Source organism: Vespula vulgaris, chromosome 2, assembly GCF_905475345.1.
Source record: "Vespula vulgaris chromosome 2, iyVesVulg1.1, whole genome shotgun sequence".
NCBI lineage: Eukaryota > Metazoa > Arthropoda > Insecta > Hymenoptera > Vespidae > Vespula > Vespula vulgaris.
This window is the reverse complement of record NC_066587.1, coordinates 10,993,597-11,017,895: the sequence shown is the minus strand read 5'-3', so window position 1 is coordinate 11,017,895 and position 24,299 is coordinate 10,993,597. Positions and strand designations below refer to the sequence as shown.

The 24,299-nt window shown below is 33.7% G+C and overlaps 1 protein-coding gene across 1 annotated transcript; it reads left to right on the top strand.

Moving 5' to 3' along the window:
• Positions 1 to 15,775: 15,775 nt before the first annotated feature.
• Positions 15,776 to 24,257, top strand: LOC127062060 (muscle-specific protein 300 kDa-like). The gene is made up of 7 exons (XM_050989670.1): positions 15,776 to 17,824; positions 17,912 to 20,489; positions 20,580 to 21,831; positions 21,910 to 22,606; positions 22,717 to 23,016; positions 23,099 to 24,055; positions 24,153 to 24,257. The coding sequence occupies exons 1-7, from the start codon at positions 15,776 to 15,778 to the stop codon at positions 24,255 to 24,257; spliced, it is 7,938 nt and encodes a 2,645-aa protein (XP_050845627.1).
• Positions 24,258 to 24,299: the final 42 nt, after the last annotated feature.

Genomic DNA, 24,299 nt, shown 5'->3' with positions numbered 1-24,299 from the left:
TTGCGTCTATGTTCCTTCGGAAAGTCCATGCAATATCTACTGTTATTTTTTTCTTTTTTTTTTCTTCGTAGACAAATATATATATATGTGTGTGTATATACATATATATATATATATAATGTATATATATGTATATATATATTTATTTATTTATTTATTTAAACGCGCCATATATCAACCAAGTTCTGCGACGAAAGTAACTGCCTCCTCTACCCTACCCCGTTAGGCCCCAAGCCCCAAAATATTAAGTTATAAAAAATATCTCAAAAATTGACGTAAATTATTCCATTGTTGTTCTTTGGCTGTTACCCCGCGGTGGATAATGCAGAGCCTACAACAAAGGATGGACGATTGGAAGCAACGTGTCAGGATCCTGATGAATCAGATACTTACCGTGGATCAGTACTATGTAGCCAGCGACGAGTATAAATTCACCGGGCAGGCGTCCTATGCCGATATAGCCGCTGGTCGTACCAGTCCAAGTTCAAGAGGCTGTAGTCCGTACAGAAATCAACGGGATGAACCTCCTCCTTCCTGTCCCCTACCAATTCAGGTATTGCCGTACAACGTAACGCAACTTTCTGAACAGAAAGCGATCGAAGTAGAAAATGTCGAAGATATTCAGCCAAAACTCGCACAGATTCAAATGCAAAAGGATGAGATTAATAGCGATAATGAAAATCCAATTCGTTCGGTTCAGCAAGAAGTACAAACACCAAAAGTGGAAGAAGGAACTGTAACCGATAGCACATTGAATAGTGTTCCTGTCATCACGGTAGTCGAATCAATTCCTCGTCGAGGACGTTCTCCAATAAGAAAATCAACTTCTGCTCGATCTAATGTGCTAACTAATAAGAAACATGGAAGTTCATCTGTCTCGTGTGCAACAGAGAAGCAAATATTAAAATCTGAAAATGTAAAGAATACGTTGACTCCATGCGATGATAAGAGAGGTCGATCTGCTAGCCCTATTTGGGTACCTGGTTCCACTTCCTATGCCGATATACTTCGAGGAGGAACTCACGCAACATCTAAGTCTTCTGATTCGATGGATAATGATACAAATCCGTTAACGAAGGAAACTCATAACACGCATTCAAATGCAACTGAAAGTAATTCGATTAATCTCGCGTTATCAGAGACACATAGCAATGAAACTCAAATAATTGAATCAGAATCGGTTAAGCCAATGGAAAGTTCAATGTCAATTGATGACAAGCAATTGTATGAACAAAATCAGGAAACGGTTATTGAAAAAGATAACAGTAAAAATTTCTCACAGGAGACTAGTAATACTTGGTCTAGTGAATCTTTAGAACACTGTGACGTACTCGAGGAAAAACATTATGATAACATAGAAAGTCAAGCACCAACGACTGAGACTTACGAATATATACACCAACCTATGACCGAATTAGTGGGATTCATAGGGTCCCAACTTGGTGCTTATCCCGTAGGTTCATACGTTTATGCACCGGTCGAACTTCATCAGCAAATACAACTCGATGCAATCACTCCGCAACACTATAGTCAAATGGCTGGTTACACAACAAATCATTATGTTGGTCAAAATAATTTTCTACCAACAACTGCCATATGTCATGAGTCTCATATACAACAACATGAGTGTCCTGTAAGTGCATCGGAAAATACTAAAGATGAAAAAATGATTGACTCTCAAACTTCTTCAGTTCTTGAAGTTTCTAATTTGGAAATATCGTCATTCCCGATATCTAATGTCACCGAGCAAAGTGAATCTAATAACGAACAAAATGTTTCTTTGGATACCGTAAACACAGATGATAACACAAATTCAAATAATATTGAAAAGAAGAATACGAGCGTATCAAGTAATACAGAAAACAAAAGTCAAGTATTTTCATACGCTCAAATTCTTTCTCAAGGTCTTCATTCTCGAACTGAATCAACAATAGATAGATCAACGACAGAGCACATCAGAGGACGCTCAGGGTCACCAAAAATTACATCGGTTCAACATGATCTTCCAATGAGTCAGCCGACGATAAATCCTCAGGAGCAAGAAAATGTAGAAAGGATTCAATCGAAACAATCTAGAGGAAATGATTGGGATACTATGAAGAAGAAAGATACAAAGAAGAAACCTCAATCTCGATCTATAGAGAAATCAAAATATACGCAAGATAAAAGAGCTTCGATTTCCATGGAAAAATCGAGAGAAGTTTTTGAGAAAGAAATTACTCCTTCGAAAGAAGTTACTCGATCACAAAATTTACCAACAGTTTCAACGCAAAAAATAAATGCTGCTAAGAAAGAAGACAAGGTAGAAAATAAGCAACAAAAGAAAAAATCAGAGCATGCAAAGCAAAAACAAGATCAACAAAAGGAGAAGGTAAGCCAACAGCAAAAGGAGAAGCAAGATCAACAGAAGGAAAAGTTAGACCAACAAAAACACGATTTGCAAAAGGAAAAGCAAGATCAACCAAAGGAAAAGCAAAAGCAACCAAAAGAAAAACAAGAACAACAAAAAGAGAAGCAAGAACAACGTAAAGAAAAGGAGGAACAGCAAAAGGAAAGACAAGATCAATCTAAAGAACAAACACCTGATACTGCTGGAGCAACGAAAGGACCATTAGAAAAGAAACGTAAGCAAAAGAAGAAGAAATCAGATAAGACAGTCGATGATGAAATTGACAAAGCTCTAAAGGAAATAGAAGATATGTATAAACAGAAAGCTAAAGTCCAAAAAGAAAAACACAAAGAACATACCAAGAGTAAAAAGGATATTCAAGGAAATTCGAAAAAAGTCGAGCTTCCAATAAACGAAGATATAAATGTGAAATCCGAATCTGAATTAATAGAATCAAATAAATCCAAAGGAGACGCAAAATCGAGAAAAAAGAACAAAGTCGATAGTCCTAAACAAAGTAAAGAAAATATACATGATTTGAAGACGACCGATATCAAACCAATTGATGAGAAACCTGAACAACTATCTCAATACTGTGTTAAGAATTTTGTTAAGCAAAACTTTGAAAAGGATACTAAAAAAATTATCAAACTTGTTGAGGAATCTTGGAAAAGGAAAGAAATTATCAACAGTTTTGCAGCTTATACAGAAAAATTAAAAGCCATCAAGAAGAATCAAAGAGTTAATGTTAAGAGTATCGAAGAAGTTTTGGAAAATATTACATCTAGGAGTGACGATAAGGTAAATGCGAAAGAAATAAAACCAGAAGATAATTCAAAATGTAGTGATGACGGTAATTCTAGCAATATTGAAAGGAAGGAAGAAACTGTGCCAACTCTTTCAAAGGTAAAACAACAAGAAGAATCAAAAGATAGAACGTTAACAAGACAATTACCTTCAGCTTACATGGTGGAATCAAAAGAACAACCTATAGAAAAATCCATAACACAATCCGTTATTTCATTAAGTGAGACCGATACTGCTTCTTCTCTTGAAATTGTTGAAGAAACGGAACAAGTCAGAACAGAAGTTAATTCCAAAGAAACGACTATTGTTCAGCAAGATACAAAAGTCAAATCTACGAAAAAAATGTCGAAGACATCTAAGACCAAAAACATGCCTTTGCCAAAAAAAGTTGAACAAAAAGAACCACCAGCTTCTTTCGAAGAAGAGATAATCTCTGAAGATAAAAAGCAAACGGAAGAAAAGATTTTATCAGAGACACCTGCTAGTCCTAAAGATCAAGATAAATTCAATATGGAGCCACTTTGTAAAGATGATACGGGACCAAATGAACTGAGTATCGAAGAAATAATACAAGTATCCACAATAAACGAAGATAATATTAATTCCGAATTAATTCAAGCTAATGTTGAATGTCCTAAAGTAGAAGAAACTGAAGAATTTGCAGAAGAAAAAGGGGATCAAAGAAAGGAGGAGGTCGAACGTGTTAATCATAGCAATGATTTAGAATTGCCAAGTGTTAATAGCGACATTAGTGAAAGCGTAGAAGCTGAATTGAAAGAAAATAAAATCGAAAGTATTGACAATGGCTTGAAATCAGATGTTCCACGCAGTCCATCGCCATTGCAAGTAGGGAAAGCTCTCATTATCGAAAAAACAGTAACCACTGTAACTACCACCGTTGGTACAGGAACAATGCAGATAAAACCACCTGACGTGAAATCCGTTAAAACGATTGAAATTTTAGAGAACGTTCCCTTAGTCAAAACTGTAGGTTCGAAATCTTCCGACGTGATATCTTTGCGACCCGAGACCGTAGAAGCTAGCCTAACCACAACATATGCTAGGGTTCCTGCTAATTATATTAGCGTTGCTGAACAAGATTCGTCCTGTCAAATTTCTCATACTATCAATCAATCTCCCATAGTTCCCATTTTTTCTGAAATTATTGAATCCGATGAACCACCGTTATTCGGTAGTATTAAAGATAGGAGAAAATATCGTAACGAAATATCCATGTCTAGCGATTCGATGAAGGAAACACTCGATGAAAGCCAAATGACATCGTTCGGTGACGATGAAAGTATTTCTATACAGACAGTCATTGATACGGATTTGAAAAAGCAGAATTCTGAATCTTTGAACAGTACTATCGTCGATGATGTACATAACTCAATCGAATTCGAAGATGAATGGAAAATATCCGAAGAACGTACAAAAATTGAAAAGAAAAATGAGTATGTAAGTTTATATCAAAAGGAAGAACAAACAATTATTGATGAAAGTCAGTCCGTTAAAAAAGAGGAAGCTAAGGAGAGAATGATAAAAGAAAGGGATGATGATAATAAAATTAAACAGGTATTTAATACTCATTCTAATTTAAATCAACGAGGAAGCAACGAACAATTATTAGAGCTAATTAAGTCTTATTGGTTAAATTATCATAATTATACTAAGGCGGAGAACGAACTTTGCAGACGTTATAAAATTGTGCAAGTGTCACAAGAACCATGTATACCTGATATTCCTTCTGTTTCTAGTGAAGATAATATTGTGAAAATTGTTCAAGAGTCTGTTATGAAAAAGTCTCAGGTTCAAAAGAAAAGCAACGACGAAGAAACAACCAACGAAAAATCTAAAATAATATCTTTGCTTGCAGACGTTCCTAAATATCCAGTTATTAGCTTTTATGAGTTCGAATCACAGTGGATACAATCTCAACTAGCAATTACGAAGAAATCTATTTCTTCATCTTCCACTGATTCTGTAGATACAATACTTCCCGTAGATAATATTTCAAGTAAAATAAAAATAATTGAGAAAGATGATGATGTAACCTCGACTAAAATAAACGAAATAATTGATGTGCATGAAAGTCCTGTTAAAACAAAAGACGAAGATATTGGTGCTGATACTAATAAAAATCAATCAAAAGTCAACTATAACTTAACTGAACTCGACTCAACTCAAACTGTAAGTTTGAAAGCTGATGATTCGTGGATGAGTTTCTTGGATGAACCAATGGTGATAAATGATGATGATTGGGAAGAAGATACGAATGAAATGAAACCGACTACATCGACAATAGTTCAATCCGAATTAAACCTTCTTACTAGTAGCATGTTGCATGAAGAGAAGTCTTTCAATGAAAAACCGTTTATAAAAGAAGAAGAATGTAAGGTGTCACCGATTAAAACACAGATATCCATTTCAAGTGAAACGAAAGAAAAAGATATTTCTGTTAAATACAAAAACGAGAATAAAATAGATGTATCTCAGAAAGAAACGCAAAGTTTGGTAGAAGAGAAATCTGTACATTTAGAATCTTCTGAAGATTGGTTGGACTTTTTAAATGAAGAAATACCTATTAATAATGATGATTTTGAAGATCTGGAAGTTACGTCTAATGTTGTTGTAAATAAGGAAAAAATTGAGAAATTTGTAGAAAAAGAGAAATTAGAAGTCATAGAAATGTTAAAAGATATGGAAGTAGAACAGGGTGAAGTATTGAAAGAAAAATTAGAAGAAAATGAAGAGTTAAAGAAAGAAGAGAAAATAGAAGGAATGGAGAAATTGACAGATGAAGAAAAATTAGAACAGAAAGAAAAATTCGAAGAACCAAGAAACTTGATAACAGAAGTAAAGGAAGAGTTACAGAAACGAGAAATAATAGAAGAAAAAGAAAAGCTAACAGATAAAGAAGCATTAGAAAAGAAAGAAGAGATGATGGTATCTGAAAAATTAGAAATCAAAGAAAAATCAGAAGACATAGAAAAAATAGAAAACAAGAAAGTAGAGAAAGAAAATATGATAACAGAAGTAAAGAAAGAGTTACAGAAACAAAAGAAAATGAAAGAAAACGAAAAGTTAACAAATGAAGAAAATTTAGAAAAAAAAGATGAATTGGTGGAATCGGAAAAATTAGAAATCGAAGAAAAATCAGAAGACATAGAGAAAATAGAAAACAAGAAAGTAGAGAAAGAAAATGTGATAACAGAAGTAAAGAAAGAGTTGAAGAAACAAAAGAAAATAGAAGAAAACAAAAAGCTAACAAATGAAAAAAATTCAGAAAAGAAAAATGAACTGGTGGAACCGAAAAAATTAGAAATCAAAGAAAAATCAGAAGAAATCGAGAAAATAGAAAACAAGAAAGTAGAGAAAGAAAATATGATAATAGAAGTGAAAGAAGAGTTAAAGAAACAAAAGAGAATGAAAGAAAACGAAAAGTTAGCAGATGGAGAAAATTCAGAAAAGAGAGATGAACTGGTGGAACCAGAAAAATTAGAAATCAAAAAACAATTAAAAGACACAATAAAGACAGAAGACAATAAAGTTATAAAGGAAAATGTAATAACAGAAGTGAAGGAAAACTTACAGAAACAGGAGAGAATAGAAGAGAAAGAAAGCTTGGAAATTGAAATCAAATTAGAAAAGGAAGCCAAACTGGATGAACCAGAGAAATTAGAAATAGAAAACAAAGTAGAAGAACCATTAAAAATAGAAGGGGATAAGGTACCGAAAGAAAATGAGATATTAAAAGGGAAGAAAGAATTACAGAAACAAGAGAGGAAAAAAGGAAAAGAAAAATCAGGAAAGAAGGAAAAACTAAAAGGATCAAGAGAGATAGAAGAAAAAGAAGAGAAAGTACAGAAAGAAAGTAAAATGTTAAAAGACAAAGAAGAGTTACAGAAACAAGTGGAAACAGAAGAAAACGAGAAGTTGACAGATGATGAAAAATTAGAAAAGAAAGAAAAATTGGAAAAATCAGATAAATTAGAAATCAAAGAAAATTTGGAAAACGTAGTAAAAGTAAAGGAGAAACTGGAAGAACTAGAAAAAGTAAAAGACAAACTGGAGGAATTACAGAAAGAACATGAAAAATTAGAAAAACAAGAAGAAAAATTAGGAAATAACGGAAAGGAAAAATTGGTAGATGAAGAAAAATCAGAGAAGAAGGAAACATTAGAAGTATCAGAGAAACTGGAGATCAAAGAAAACTTAGACGATATTGTGAAAATACAAGAGAATAAATTACTGCAAGATAAATTAGAATTAGAAAAGGAAGAAAAAATAAAAAGAAACGAACAATTGGTAGATAAAAAGAAATCAAAAAAGAAAGAAAAACTGGAGGATCCAGTTAAATTAGAAATCGAAGATAAATTGGAGAATAAGATAAAATTCGAAAGTAAAGAAATACTGGAAGGAAAAGAATTATCTGGAGAACAAGAACAATTGTCTGAAAACAAAATTATTATAGAAAGTATGAATCAGAATGTATATGACGATAAAATAGAATCAGGAGATTCGAAAAAAGAAATAAAGTCTGGTAAGAGTGGAAAGATGAAGGAACAAACTAAATCAAAATCAAAGACCAAAAAACAGAATAAATCTGAAAGTCGAAGCCAAAAAGAAGAAGGTAAAAAACAAGTAAAAGATGAAGTAAAAACTAAAAAAGAACAGATACATGAAGAAATAGCAAATGAAGTAGATGTTACCTTGAACGTTGACCTTAAACTTGAGAATACAGTGTCATCCGAGATTTTAACAGAAACAAACAAATCAGACGATTCAAAAGAAGAAGTTCTAAAACAGAATAATCAATTACAATTAAGTGAAAAATCATCGACTTCTGTAATTAGCACGAAAGATAGTACAGACTCAAATAAGCCAGCCGAGCAAATAAAAACAATTGCAATTGTCGATAGTGCACTACAAGATGCAAGTCGTGATGTAAAACTTACTGAACCAATTCCAATAGTCATAAAAGAAACATCTTCAAAGATTTCTCAAAAACAGGAGTTGGAAAAGCAGGAATCGATTAAAGAAGCGACACCAAAGAAACAGAAGAAAAAGATTGAAGAAAAGAAAGCGATATCCGTAACTAAAGATGAACAAACTTCTTCAGAATCACCTTCACAAGTTTTGCAGGAAATTGCTAACAAAGACAATAGTAACTCCCATTTAGCGACATTCTCTCATAAATCTTCACCACAGTTAAGTAAAGAACAAACAATTCTTGAAAAATCATTACCACTGAAAGCAGAAGTTCAATCCGACGAATCACTTACTGATGATATTATAAATACAAACGTCGATATAATATCAAAAAAAGGAATTGAGAATAATAATGTTAAAATCAAGGAAAGTGTATCATTCGATGAAACAGATTCTCCTGATGTCCAAATTACGAGCAATGATTCCAAAGTCGAAGTGATATCATGGGTAGAAGAAATAGAAAAAGAAATATCTGCACCGACTGTTTTGCAATCTTCAGAAAATATAGAATCTGCTATGGAAGATATGGAAATTTCCACAACTGATCTATTGGACACAGAGCCTATTTCAACAGTAGAAACAGACTCGTGGGCTGCTATTGTGGCTCGAAAAACGAATGACACAGTAGATTTACTTCCATCCGTTGAGCAGTGTACAATAAAAAATGAAAAACATCTAACAAAGGAAGAACATCTCCCTCAAGTACAGATTTTGGTAGAAGAGAGTCCTCGATCAGCACCTATAGAAAATCTTGTTCATGTCGACGATCAAGGTTTCGTTGAATTTATAAATCGAAAACAGTTACGATCCAGAAGATCCAGATCTCGATCGAGAAACCATAAATCGGATGATTTCGTTGCAGAAACTATAAACACGACTCAAAATAAAACTGATCCTACTTTGGATACGATCGAACAAAAAATATCTGCAGATGTGAAATCTAAGACGAGAGCTAATCAGGACAAAGAAATAAAAAATGAAATTCAGAAACAGAAAGGAAAGGGTAAATCAAAGTCAAAAGGTAATGATAATGAAACTATTGAAAAACAAGTACAAGAAAAAGATGAAAAGCTTGTTGTGAAAGAAAAAACTAAGGGAATAATAATTAAAGATAAAACTTCAGAAATAGTTATTGATGAAAAGAAACAAGAATATGAAAAGGACACTAAATTTGAATCTAGAAAACAAAAGACAAAAGGCAATACTAAATCGAAAGATCACAAGGTAGAAACTAAAGAAAGTAATAAAAAATTAGAAATCTCTTCTAAAAAAGAAGAGATTCCTAAAGAAGTTAGTACTGTGAAAATAAAAGAGACAGATAATGTTACGATAGAACCGATATTAAATAGTCAAGCAAAATTGAAAGAAACGAATAAAGAAGAAATAACAACTGAAAATCAAAATAATAATTCCATAGAAAATTGTGTCTCTGGAACAAATAAGGAACATAAAATTAATCTAGAAAAAGCCATAATTTCAGATCAAGAAAGTATAGAACCGGTGGATAAAGATAGTAGCAGAGAACAAAAAACGGCTGACAAGCAAAGTAATAATTCCACGAAAATTTGTACTTCCGAAACAAATAAGGAACATGAAATTAGTCCAGAGAAGACCATAATTTCAGATCAAGAAAGCAAAGAGTCGGTGGAGAAAGAAAAAAGTAAAAGCAAAAAACAAAGATCTAAGAAGAATAAATCAGGGAAGAACGATTGGAAGGAATCAGTAGAACGAAGTGAAAGTAAGAAACCTAAAGTAGATAAAGAATTGACAGAAAATACTCAAATTACGGAGAAAGAAAAAACAACCACGAACGAAAACAATCAAATAACAGAGAAAATGGATACGACCAAAAATCAGAGTAGTGAAAAAATAAAAGATTCTCAAAATTCAAGAACACCGAAACAAGAGAAAGATGAACCTATTGGTAAATTGAAAAATAAGTCGAAAAATAAAAAAGCGATGCAGGATAAATCAAAGATGAATGTTAATAAGGATACAGAGGATAATAAAGATATAGAAAAGTCACCTAAAGAAAATGGAGAAACTAATCAGATAGATTCTAAAACTGTATTGATAGGAACTGAGACGACAGATATAAATACGAAATTTATCGAGGAAGAAAAATTAGATACACGTGCCGTTACAAATGGAGAAGAATTACATAAAGAAGATGAAAATAATCAAATCGATTTAAAATCGGTACTCATAGAAACTAACCGGATAGAAATATCTAGTGATAAAAAACAAATGGAAGAAATGTCAGAACATAGTCAAGCTGGGTCAAAAATTGAGCCAGAGGTAAATGAGAAATTTATTTCAGAAGAAAAATTAAAGGAACGTGATGATAAAATTGATGAAGATTTGCAAGCGTTACAAGAAAATGAACGATCTACACAGTCTGCTATAAATCCAGGAATGAAAGAATCAGCAATAGATCGAAAAACCCAGCAAAAATCGAAAAAGGAAGATAAGAAGAAAAAAAAGCAAAGTGCTAAACATTTACCTGAAGATACTTTGAGTAATAAAGAAACAGAGAAAAAAGAGATTAAAAAAGAAGATGAAATTACTGAAAAAACTGAAATTAAACCGGCAACATTAGAACTTATTGCACATGAAATAAAAACGTCGATAACAGACATTAAACTTGAACCACAGGAAATTTTTCTAGGTAACGTTAATGACAACACATGTGAGAAATGCCTTGAGAACAAAACTGAACAAAAAGAAATTAGCGTAACTCCCGAAACGATAGCATTAGATTCTACACTTTCTTCCAACGTGGTAGAAATTATTACAGATAAATTAAACATATCGGATCATGAAAAAGCTTCTACAAATATCGTCTTTTCGCAAGATAATATAATCTCCAAATCAAGTGAGAATATTGATGAGAATACAACTGATGCAAAGGAATATATCGAGCAAATTGAGAACGAAGATAAAAATACATTGAAAGAAATCGAGGAGCAACCTTCTTTGGAAATAAAATCGTGTCCTGCGATAATCGAGGATCTCGAGCAGTTACATGAAAATGAAGAAAGCATTGAAACTGATCCCTCTGCAGAGAATCGTCCAAAAGTACGATTCTATATTGCTGACGACGTTCTTATTCTTACTCATGATAAAGAAAAAGAACTGAAATCAGCGATGATTCAGGAGAGAACATTGAATACGGTACGATCGAAATTCCTTTCTCTCGATGGTGGTTTTTGGCCGACGAAACATCCTTATCATGAAGCCGAAAAAGATCTGTTTGAGAGTTTAGCTCATCATATTGAGAATGATTCGATTGAGAACAATAAAAAGGATTCCAGCGATCGTGATCCACCGGATCACGGTTATGACGACGATAATAATGGGGGTGGATCTAGAGGTGGTTCAGGGCGCTGTTTCGATAATTCGCGATCTCTACTGGGTTCACCTCGTACGGAATGCCTCGTGACCGACCTGCCTGGTGGCATTTGTAGTTGGCGTGATTATAGTACTTATTTATCGAGCGAGAACGAGGAGAAACCGGATAACATCTTGCAGCTTACATATAAAATGACTGAAAACTTGATAACCGAGCCAAGCTTGCCTTCGAAGTCATCATCCTCTTCGACTAATCTTCAATTAACTTCAGAAACCCAAATGAATTCTAGTCATCCTACCTGGACCGATGTTTCAAGTGATAACAATCCACTTCCTCCTGACCATTCCAATACCAATGTATCAACTAATATTCTTATAGAGAACGAAGAAAAACAAACTTCCATGTCCATTCCTTTGAACGACGAACAATTCGTTCAATTTAACCTTATATCTTCCTCGATATCAACCTCCATCCCAAATCATCCAGAACCAATACAAGATATAGGTAGAGCAACGCTGGAATCTCTGCAGCAAAGGCCTCCGAATGAACAGGTGGAGAGAGAGACGAGGGCAATCGACGACAAGACTATGAGGATACGAGGGATCAAGGTGCGATGTGACATCACAGCCAGTAATCGCTCTTGTTGTACCATAAATGGTCAACATTACTGGCACATCTCTATATACGTACATACAGCGTATACATGTCCTGTTTTGTTTAATCTTTTGTTGTTGCCCTTGTTTTTTTTTTCTTCTCTTTTCTTCTTTATTCCTCATTTTCATTAAATGATTCCAAATCAAAACGATCTGCTTATCTAAGTAACACTTATAATTTTGCTGAAATCTATTCATCTATATCAAATCGATTCATCTATACTATTTATAAAGATAAATAAATGATCTTTATCATTTTTTATTATTACAACGTTATTATTATCGAAACATTTCAGCAAAATTAAAAAACATTTTTCCAAAAAAGCTTATGTGGCTCGATTTTCCTTCTATTTCTACTAGATTCTGTATGTACTATATGCTATATACTTCGTATGCTATATTCTAATGAATCCTATTCTTATCGTCGTACATATTCCTTTTGTTGCAATTAAAACTGTTAATATGTTGCTTATAACGCATGTAATAATACAAAACCCTTCTAAAGTTTTGCATTTAAATTATCGAAAGATAATTAGAGAATAGAAAAAATATAAAGTTGTAATGGAAATATATTTCAAAAATAGAAAAAACATAAAAATAGTTACAAATTTTGCATAAATAATATTTTTTATTACATTATAAACTTGAATTTTCACTTGTATTTATTCACTTTAAATATCATCATTGGATCAAATCATAATTTCTACCGAAGTGCTTGTAATTCGCCATTCATAGATTCCTATTAACTATTGTATAATATATTAGATCGAAAATATTTTTTTTTAATTAACTAATTTCTACATATAACCATTATTATTCATAGTCATTTAAAAATCTAATTTCAACTTTACATCATTAATACTTAAAATTAACTGCAATCCCTGTATATTTATATTTTTAGCATAGTTCTTCCTGTTTGCTTACTTTTTCCTTCTGCTTGTTCACACATTTTTATATTTATAGTTTATGCATTTTATTAATAATTTTTTGATATAATCACCTGTATTTCTTCCCTTCAGTATATATATCTTCCATATCATTACATTGCTCTAATATATATCTTATGTCAACGATCCCGGCGATTTCATCATTACAGTTTGATGTTTTCTACAGATTTTTCATAGGAATTTGCTCGAGCTAATCAATTAATATATGCCAGGAATTGATTTGAAAAACTGTCGTGTGCACGGCATGGAATAAATTGATCAAAACAATCAATAATGGAATAACTAATATGCATATACTTTACAGGATACCATAGAAGCGCATCTCGCAACATTAAAAACTGCCCTTTTGGATGTAGAAGCTACAAATTTGCCTCGTGATTCTATTCAATCAATGTTAGCTACCACTGGGGTAAGATAATATTAATTACATGAATTAATTAAAAAATGTACATTCAAGTATATTAATTTAGTGTTATAAATAATATTATGACTAGACAATGAAGATGCATAAAATATCATGCTTTGGTAATTTTATTTTTATCAGGCAATGGTAACGAAACTTCAAGGTTACGATGAAGAAACTATACAATTGCAGCAACAATTGTATGAAATTCCAAACGATACTACTTGTCAAATATTTACGAATGCTTTGGAAAGTATTCAATCGCACATTAATAAGTTGTTAACTGAAGCAAAACAAAGTTATGAGCTCTTAGAGCAAGCTTTAGAGATTCAATGTCAACGAAGCAAAGAAATAGAGGAGTATCAAATCTTTCTTGAAGAAACGGATGCTTGGCTAAAGGATATCGTACTTAGAATAAATGAGTCGGTAACTGTGGACCAGGTTCGTTAATTAAATAAATCCTATTGATATCAAAACTTCATGCAGTATTGAATATTAACAATACATTTTTTTTATACATGTACATTAACAGAATTTGCAAGTCCAGTTGATAGATCGTACTCAACGAATATCCAAATTGGAATCACTACCAGAAGTTAAAGACTTGGCAAAAGTATTGAAAAATGAACTGATGGACATAATTAACCGTCTTCAGCAAAAGCAGCAGGTATCGGACACCGTTCAAAATTCGTGCGTTATCGCACAATACGCTGCTTCTTCTATTATGGTTGCTTAAAGCTCAATAAAAAATACAAATAAAACATTTGCTTTGGGTATTTCAAACGTTCTATCATTTCGCTGTGGTTGTAGTAGTATAAAAACGAATCATTGCATATGAATCTAAAACTGTCATTGATCAATCTCATATCTTTTTGTCAGAAGATACCACGATACATTTAATCATACAAAGTTACTGGTAAATGCTGATATAAAATGTATTATATAAATATTCATTCAAAATTTATTATTCAAATGGTCAAATCTAACACTTTCATTCAGATGGAAATTTTTAATATAACATAAAAGAAGAAAAATTTGAAAGAATATTTATATAGATACAATTATAATTGCATAATAGCGCACTTTTTTATACTATAAACACATTAAAGAGATATCATCTACAAATCAATCATAATATATGCTTCGTAGTATTAGAAAAGAAATATCTTATATAGCTAGTACAATTGTTACAACAATCAACCTCGTCAGTGCACTTATAACACAGCTTTTCTCTAATTATATTCATTTCTTATTAAAAACTATGGATGAATAAATAAATATATGTGAAATATATTTTATTAATATATAAGAAAGAGATATATTTTATGGAATGTATAAAATTGTAATATTATGAAAAGTTGTGTGATATATTTTCTCAGACTTTAGAAGATTATATATAAATGTATAAAAGGTAAAAACAAAACACGTATACATCTATAGTTTTTAATGAAAGTGGGACGTCATTTCATTCATTATTTTTACATATGCATATGATTGATTGGCTATAAAAATAAATAGATAGACACAATTTACTTCATGTGTACATTATCATCACTACAAATGCATGTGCGCTTTTCTTCGAGCACATTATCAATTTATCATTTTCACGCACCGTACTTTTTGATATCATTACTTATGTTACATTTGTTATGTACATTCGTTTAGCTTAAGGTGATGGGATGTAACATAGTCACTGCATGTATTTAAGGAATGTTAATGCATTATTGTAATTATTCATACAACAATTAAAGTATTTTCATCAAATTGTCTCCCCTCTGTTTATTCACTATTTCTACATTCATTTATTTTGTCAATTATATATCTATGTGTTACAGTCAATATTTATTCCATTACATGTTTAAAACACCATATGTTTAACATAAAACGACTTAAGTAAATAACTTCAGGAATTACTAGAATATTTGTTATAATTAAGATAATATTAAATGTTTCCTATTCTAAAAAATAATGTTTCATGTTAAATCTAGATAAAAAATAATATTACAATTAACTTTCTGTATATGTACAAAATTCGTATATTCTTCGTTGTTTTTAAAACTAAAATTATTTATCAAATTGTCTCTGAATAGCGATATTATTAAAAGTTCAAAGAGTATCTAATATCGACAAGACATCTATAAAATATCATTTTTAGACAAATGATAGTTCTAACTGCGCGTATATCATTAGCGAAACTTATCGTAATTACAGGAATTGCTGGATGAAGAAGCAATGGCCGATGACGAAACTACAGATCGTGATGATGCCACAATCGATCAGGCACCATCGATACACTCTACTGTTGAAAGCAGTCCACCATCCTTAGCCGATGTGTCCTTACAAACAGGACAAAGTTTATTATTAGATATTGTAGAAGATAAACCATTACAACTTACGAAACAAACCTCGACAACTCAGATTCCAGTTATAACAGCTACTCAATCATTCATGACACAAACTATAGATGCCACAACTTTCCCAGATCAGCAAATAAAAGAAACAATCAAGGTAGTAAAACTGTCTGAGGGTGATCATGATGTTATCGAAATAGCAACAAAGAACGCAAGGGCTGATGTAAGTCAAAATTTAATTCGAAGTGAACAAAGTAACGTCGTACCTGATGATATAATAGTTGATATGAAATATCAAGATGGTCAAAGGGAAGAGAATGCTAAAAGCGAATTAAACATTCATCATGCGACTCCTCAATCTTTCGAAACTGTACTCGTTGAACCAGACGACGTGACTACTGAAATAGTTGTCGATGCAGATGGTACGAAGAGAATTATCGTTAGAAAGTTAAGACACACAGTTGTTTCCAACAGACACGCTCAACAACATGCATCGTCGATTACGACAGCTCTTGGTGAGGATGCGTCAATGATGCAAGCATTTTCAGAAGCAACCCTGAGAGATCAATACGTCACGGTTACTACAACGAAACCTGATGGTACCGTAGAAACATTAACGAAACAAATTCACGGTAGTAAAGTAACAACAGGTATACCAGATGCAGAATATTTCGAAGAGAAATATGAATCAACACCACAGTATACCCACAAAATAACTCAGGGAGCTGTCAGAGATATCAGTCCTTTACCTATGGAAGAACAGATATTAGAACATGGTCAGTATCAAACGAAGACATCTAGCGTTCACGCTGTAGTACAACAAGTGACTAGAAGAGTTATCAAGAAAACGCGAAGAATTATACGAAAAGTTACAATCATAGATGGTAAGGAAACTACAAGCGAGGAGATAATTGAAGAACCTGAAGAAATAGAAATAGATGAGCAAGATATACCGCATATTAATATCAATGTTATTAAAGACGAAAGTGAAAAAACATTTGGATTAGAAAAAAGGGTAAGTGATGAAAAGAAACAAGAGCCATCATTATTCTCAAGCTTCTCAGGAAATATACAAAGTGATACTTCTTATGAACAGCGTTGTCCAGATAGTCCTATGCAAGGTCCATTCTTTGGTCCGTTTGCAAAGGATATGTCAAGCATACGTCGATCTGAGGTAAAGAAAAAGTCTATTGAAAGTACTATCATTGACGATACGAAAGTTGATGCGGGGAAAACACGCGACGAATTAAAAGAAGCAGGAAAAGTTGAAGTTAAAGATTCGTGGGACGATACAAATGAACAAAAGCTTATCATAAAGGAACAACCTATTACTGTATTTCAAGAACAAGATATTCTTACTTGCACTGTCACTGATATTCCATCTGAATCTGTCGTTGATATTCATAGCCACGAAGATGTTGTTACAGAGGTAAATAATACGGGGCAAACACTTCTAAAGGAACAAGTAGTGTCCTATCTAGGAGAGTCTATTATTTTGCAGACACCAGATGAGGATATTCCTGCTGCTATGCAATCGTCAGTATTATCGGAGGATCCAGCAAAGACCGACAACGCATCAGTTACAACTAAAGCTACTTGTAAGTTTGACGATGTAAGCTACAAAACACTCGATACCTTGGTAGAAAGCAGCACGGTAGATGTAGCAAAGCACGATGATGGTAGCAATATTCTAGATGCTGACAAAGAAACTAGTAGATCGAGTATTTATATGTTAGAGGATACACGGAAAATTCAAGAAGAGGCATTACCCACAATGGAGAGCAAACTGGAAGATAATAATGTCGAACAATTACCAAAACAATTAGCAGATATTCAATTTGATGTTAAAATAGAAGAGGTTACATCACCAGAAATAATTCAAATAACACAAACTACAGACGAGGATATTATCCATAAAGATGTTCCAAGAGCACAAGACGAAAAACAACAAATAGAAACATTTTTAACAAAAGAAAGAGAAGATATATATAAAGATAACATCTCATTACTGGAACAGAAATCGTCTGTTGGAAAAGTTGAAATTTCTTTGTCTATTCAAAAACACGATGAAAAACCAGAGTCTATAGTATACATAAAAACCCAATCAGAACGTTCAAATGAACGACCATATCATACTGTCTTAGAAGATGTTAAGATCAGTCTTCCAGCGGATCAAGAAGCCTCCGAAATAATTCATAACAAAACTGTGCAGACGAGTCCATTAAATATCGTTCAAAAAGACACGGTAACAACTCAAACATCGATACCTTTGAGTACTGAAACGAGCCAACAAGACTTGGTGAATGATAAATTAAACTTACCAGAGGATCAAAAAGCGGAACTACAACAACAACAAAAAGAGGAACTACAAGAGGAACTAATACAAGAAGAACTACAACAAGATGCAGGAACTGTTAGTCCGGTTTCCACAACTATTGCTGAGTCAATAGAGATCAGTGTACCATTATCCGAATCACCAGAACATACCAGCGAACAACCTCAACCAGACATAATAGAAATTACCGATTCACTAGGACTAAGCTTACATATTAAAAACGAGAGTTTTGAATATGATCATGGATATGAACCAGATGACAGAACAACGGTTGAAGAATCTTTTTCTGCTCAAGGTGACGATGATATAGGTAGAAAGAAGAAAAAGAAAAAGAGAAAGAAACAAAAAATTCGCGAAGTAATAGAAGATTCCTCTGGAGTACCTAAAAGTTCTTCGGATGAAGCAAATTCAGCGAGCAAGGCAACGATGTCAGATGAAGAAGACGACGTGATCGAAAAAACGAAAGAAATTGAAACTGTCGAAACAAAGCCTATCATTGAAGAACCAGAGATCTGTGTGGATAAAATTCCTATTGACACGCAAACTGTGGTCATAGAAACATGTGATGTATCAATTTCTCCGGAACAAAATAAGGAATTAATTTCTATAGAATCAGTAGCTGACACTGTAGAACAGGAAGTACAAACATTTAAAATAGAAGAAACAGATAGTCATATGCAAACTTCGCCACAAGCTATGTTTGCAAGTGCTATGCAAACGGTTCAGGAAGAAATACCTGAAATAAAAGAATCCAGTATACAAACGGTAACACCTACGAAAACACCAACGACGGAAAACGCGATTCAGACCAGTCCTATTGAAGACGTTTCATCATCACCTATTGTGCTCGAAACTGAAGATTCACATGTACAAACAACCATAGAAATGAATTCAGCAGAAATGCAAACTTCTCCGATAGAATACATTCCTTCGATAGATATGGAAACTCAAACGTTACCGAAAGTATCAATCGACGTTGAACAACAAACCTCAGTTCCTGCGACTATAGAACAAACGACATCTCCTGATGTATCAGAGACAGTCGAAGTAAACGTACAAACGAGCAAACCACCTAGTCCTGAGAAACCAGAAATGTTAGATTTCGATGTTCAAGCTGAACTGTTGGAGAAAGCAATATTTGAAACCGCAGAAACACAAACAATGTCGAATGAACCAGTACAACAAATGGAAACTCAAGAAACAGAGATACAAACAAAATCGCCTGAACTTTGTTCATTAGAAACTATGGAAACTCAGACAACTCCTGAAGACAGTCTGAAAAAAATCGAAACAGAGGAAAGGGAAATACAAGTAAAATCGTTCCAACTATTCCCATTTGATAGCATAGAAACCCAAACGACGCCAGCACAGAGTCCTCATAAAGTAGAGATTATGGAAAAAGAAGTACAAGTGCAGTTAATGGATATTACTTCTCCTGAAACAGTGGAAACACAAACGACGCCTCAGGAAAGTCCACGACAAATAGAAATCTTGGAAAGAGAAGTTCAGACAAAATCACCGTCACCAATTACTGACATTATGATTCAAACAAGTCCAATGATTAACCTAGAACCACGAGAAAGTTATGATCTTGAAACACAAACTATCCAGGAGTCAATGGAATATGGTACGGAAGAAGAAACACAAACTAGCTCGCCAGAAGTCGTAGAAACCATTAGTAGTTCTATGCAAGTAGAATCTAAAGAATTAATACCTCTTCTTGATAAAACTTCACAAATATCTTCCGAAAATTCTGAGAAAAGTTCACAAGTCTCACCCAAGTTACAAGAAGAGCGTGACGAGTCAACGTCGGTACATACTATCACTGAAGATCAACTTCTGGAAACAATAGCATCGGTTGCATCATCCGATGATATAAAAACGCAATTGAGTTCAACTCAGTCAACAGTCGTAGAAGCTACAGAAACATTACTAAAATCAGAAATCAGTGATGCTTTGGTGCAGTCACCACAATTTGATATAAAAATATCTGAAGAGACTTTGTTTCTTCAAAAGGAAAATGAGGTTATGAAAATGCCGAAAGAAGAAATCATGGACCAACCGTTAGAGAAAGAAGAAGACATTGATGAATCGAACAAATCAATAGATATATTGCTCGAAAAGAATTCAACGCCGGATACCTCATTCGAAGTACACATCAAAGCGACGATAGAATTACCTAATAGCGAAACATCTAGCGAAGCTATAATGAATTCGGAATCATCGACAGATATTTCGCAAGATGTATCACTCAGTCCCAGTACAAATGATAATAATGAAAATAAATTAGAAAAAAGACAAAAAAGAAAGAGAAAACATAAGACTATGGAAATTCAATTATTGACTAAAGAAACGGGTAATTTAGACTCTATATTTGGACAACCAGCACAAACACAAAATTCATCTTTGAAATTATCTTATTCCGACGTAACTAAGAAAAATACAAATAAGCAACCATTCGCAGTAAATGTTGATGAACCAATAACTGCTCAAAGTTTTGGAGAGAACGTTGATTATACATTAACCAAATCTTCTGCTCCTTTGGATCTTGACAAGGGACTTAAGAAAGAAGTTCAAGAAATGAATTTAGGAGATGAAACAATACCGATGTCTTTGGATACAAGTATCAGTCCTGTCTCACAATCAACAATTTTTGCTGATTTATCTAACCCGTCAAAATCAGATAAACCATTCGAATCTTCCTTAACGAGTGAAGGTCAACGATTCGAAGCTCTCTTCGTATCTACTCCCAGCGAACCAATGGATACAACTATGTCGCCAGATGAGTCACCATCATCAAATCAAATTGAAAAACCAATAAAAACACAAGCGAAGACTTACGCGGAAGCTATTTCACAATTATTAAAAACTTCATCGACACCTGGTGTAGTCGAATACGAAAAAGAATATGATACATTAGCATGGGAAGATCGATTACTTGTTCCTCACTCAACAAATTCACATAAAACAACTAATCAAACAGAGTTTTCATTAAGAGAAGCAATAGAAGGAAGAAATCCTCAACATCAGCCTACCCAAAAGATCCAAACTACACGAATAATTTCGGATAGAGTGAAAAGTCTTAACAATGCAGCAGAGACGGATCATTTGGGCAATGTATTGCACGTTGCTCGTTTAAGCGAAGTTATGACAGATAAATCGGCAGAAGAACGTTCATTGGATGTACGGAAGGAATTAACACAGCTCAGAAACGCTATAGAAGAAAACGATATAGTAATCGTCGAGGAAACTCTTCTCACGGTTATAGAAACTATATCCACGTGGTTAGAAACGATCGAATATAGAATTTTTCTCAATAGAGAGTGTCCAAGTGAACTGTCTCACAATGATGCGAAAACTTTTATCGAGCTGAAGGAAGAAGTAGATCATGTAGAAGAGAACATCCGAGAACTCAATGACATTTGGAAACTCGTTGAAGCCAATTATCCTATTGAAGAACGTGCCATATTGAGAGAATGCTTTGACGCGCTCGAACAACATGTGAAAGCCGTCGAACACGTGACAAATACCAGCGAGGAATGTGCTAGTAATCATCTCGCCAAGTGGGATGAATTATTAAATGGTGTAAATAATATATACAGGTGAGTTAAGTTACTTTTAGCTTGAAAGATATTTTTACGAATTTATACGTGTTAATTCTATTTTATTTCATTAAACAGATTAGTCGAAGAACAACGTAAGCAACTGGATAATATAATCGAATGCGAAGCTTCGACAAGATGGAAACTTCAAGAACTAGATAAGATGGAGAACATGAATCGTTGTCACATGTGGAAGACTGGAAAGCTTCTTGCTACTTCGCATGAATTACTCCGAGATTACCCTGGAAAAATTATTCCAGAAGAGACTTACTTAGCTCACGAAATTACCAAAATCATCGAGAACAGTATAAGCATAGAAAGAGATCGACTTCTTCAATTGCTCGCTTTAGCTGAAGAATACGAACAAACCTTACAGGAATTTTCACAAATTATTGAAATTGCTGAGAATTTGCTACAGAGTCCAATATCTGTCATGAATTTGGAACATCTTCAAGAAGAAATGCAAAAACATAGGAAATTCTTTGTTAATTTGAATCATTGTCGCGCAATTTTAGAATCATTGGAAGGCAATCTGGATCTAGAAACTAGAGCCAAACATACTGATTTGCACGTAGAATTACATAGTCGTGCATCTTCGTTGCTTGACCAAGCTGCCTCTCGAGCGCAACAAATGGCATTAGCAGCTACACGTTGGATTCTTTTAGAGCAAGGAGTAAAAGAGGAAAAAGGCTGGCTTCAAGTAGCTCATCAACGTGTTCCTGATCTCCAGACGGTCACTTCTTCCGACTATGATCAATATATTTCTTTGTATCAGGTAAATAACAATTTTATTTAAATTCATTGATTTGTTAAGTACAATTATACTCTTTCATTGAACTCATATATCTAAATTAGCTCATATTTAATCATGTTTCATTTCTACAGTCTTTATCTTCTGACGTTGCCACACATCACGCCCGTATCATTCAACTATTGGACATTGCAAATCGTTTAGAAGAATTGGTGACCATTGAAAATTCTGAAGATCGTTATAACGAAGTCTTAGATGTGATCGTTAAACTTCAGGATAGTATAGAATCTTCTTTAAGACGATTATTATCATTCCGAGAAAATTGGAGTACCCAGCAAACATTAATCAATCGTATCGAGAATTGGATGACAACAGCCGAAAAAGAGCTAGTTCCTCTAAGTGATACATCAAATGGAAGCATGCGTCGTTTTTGGGTAAGCTTTCACTCGTTTTTATCAGATTTTAGAAAGAAAGACATCTACTCTGTACAATATCATTTTTTAATATTCTTTATAGGAATTAAAAGCTCAATATGAAATACACAATAACATGCGCAACGAAGCAGACAAGTGTTTCGAGCAAGCTTTAAAGATCATTCCTCTTTCTGACGAGATGCTTCAAAGACAATTCCACGGTGAATTACAATATCGATGGAAAGACGTGACGGAAAAAATCAATGAAATTCAGTCGGAGATTACGCGTAACATTTCCTCCGAAGATATCTCCTCGAACGAAAGATTGAAAATATTGGAAAAAGAATTAAACGAATTGAGAATGTGTCTCGATGATTTACATGGAGTGTTGAAGACGGAGGAAGAGCTTGATCTTTACATAGAAAGACTTACCGTCCTATTCGACAGAGTTTCGTTGATTCAAGATAAACTAAGTCGCTTGGGTCTTCTACCAGCGGCAGAAAGTGAAACTGTTGGAATTCTCTTATCGTCCGCTCATCGTATAGAGAGTCAGATAAGTGAAGAATTGGATTCGGCTCAATTACTTCGAGAAAAACTTCAAGCATTAAAACGTGGACTTGGACATGTCAGGAAAGCTCATCAAAAACATTCCTTGACTTTGGATCAATGCGAAGAAAGCGAAAAGCAAGGAAGCGACGTTGTCTCAGCTGCTGTAGATCGCTGCGAATCCGTTTCGGATGAGTTAATAGTTCTTTGGCACGATCTTATGAGTCTTCGGCAATTGTTACATAAGTTGCCATCCGGCATGAGAATCAGTGTATCACCTGTAGGCATCGAACGCGATATCTCCGCTCTTCAGGATGCTCACACTGAACTAGAATCTAGATGCACACGTTTACTATCCACATTACGAAATAGACTTGCATTGTGGAATCACTTTGAAAAACATTTGGAAATGGTACAACAATCCGTTCAAGAAGCTGATTATATGATGGAGCTCTTAACTGTTCAAGGATCGGTGGATTACGATAGATTACTCAAGGCTACCGAGCGACTTGAGGTAAGTAACAACTGGATTAAATTAGACGCTAAGTGATAGTATTGAGAATTGATTAACTTTTAATAATAATATCTGTTATGATCCGTACCGTTATTAGTTTGTATCGCATATCAAATTCACTTCCTGTAGTTATCAGTTTTCTATTACGTATATAACTTTAACGTCACCAACCTTTTCGTCTTATGGAAATTCATATTCTTAATGCGCATGCGCAATGTCGCGTTCGGATCTAAAGTCGCGTTAT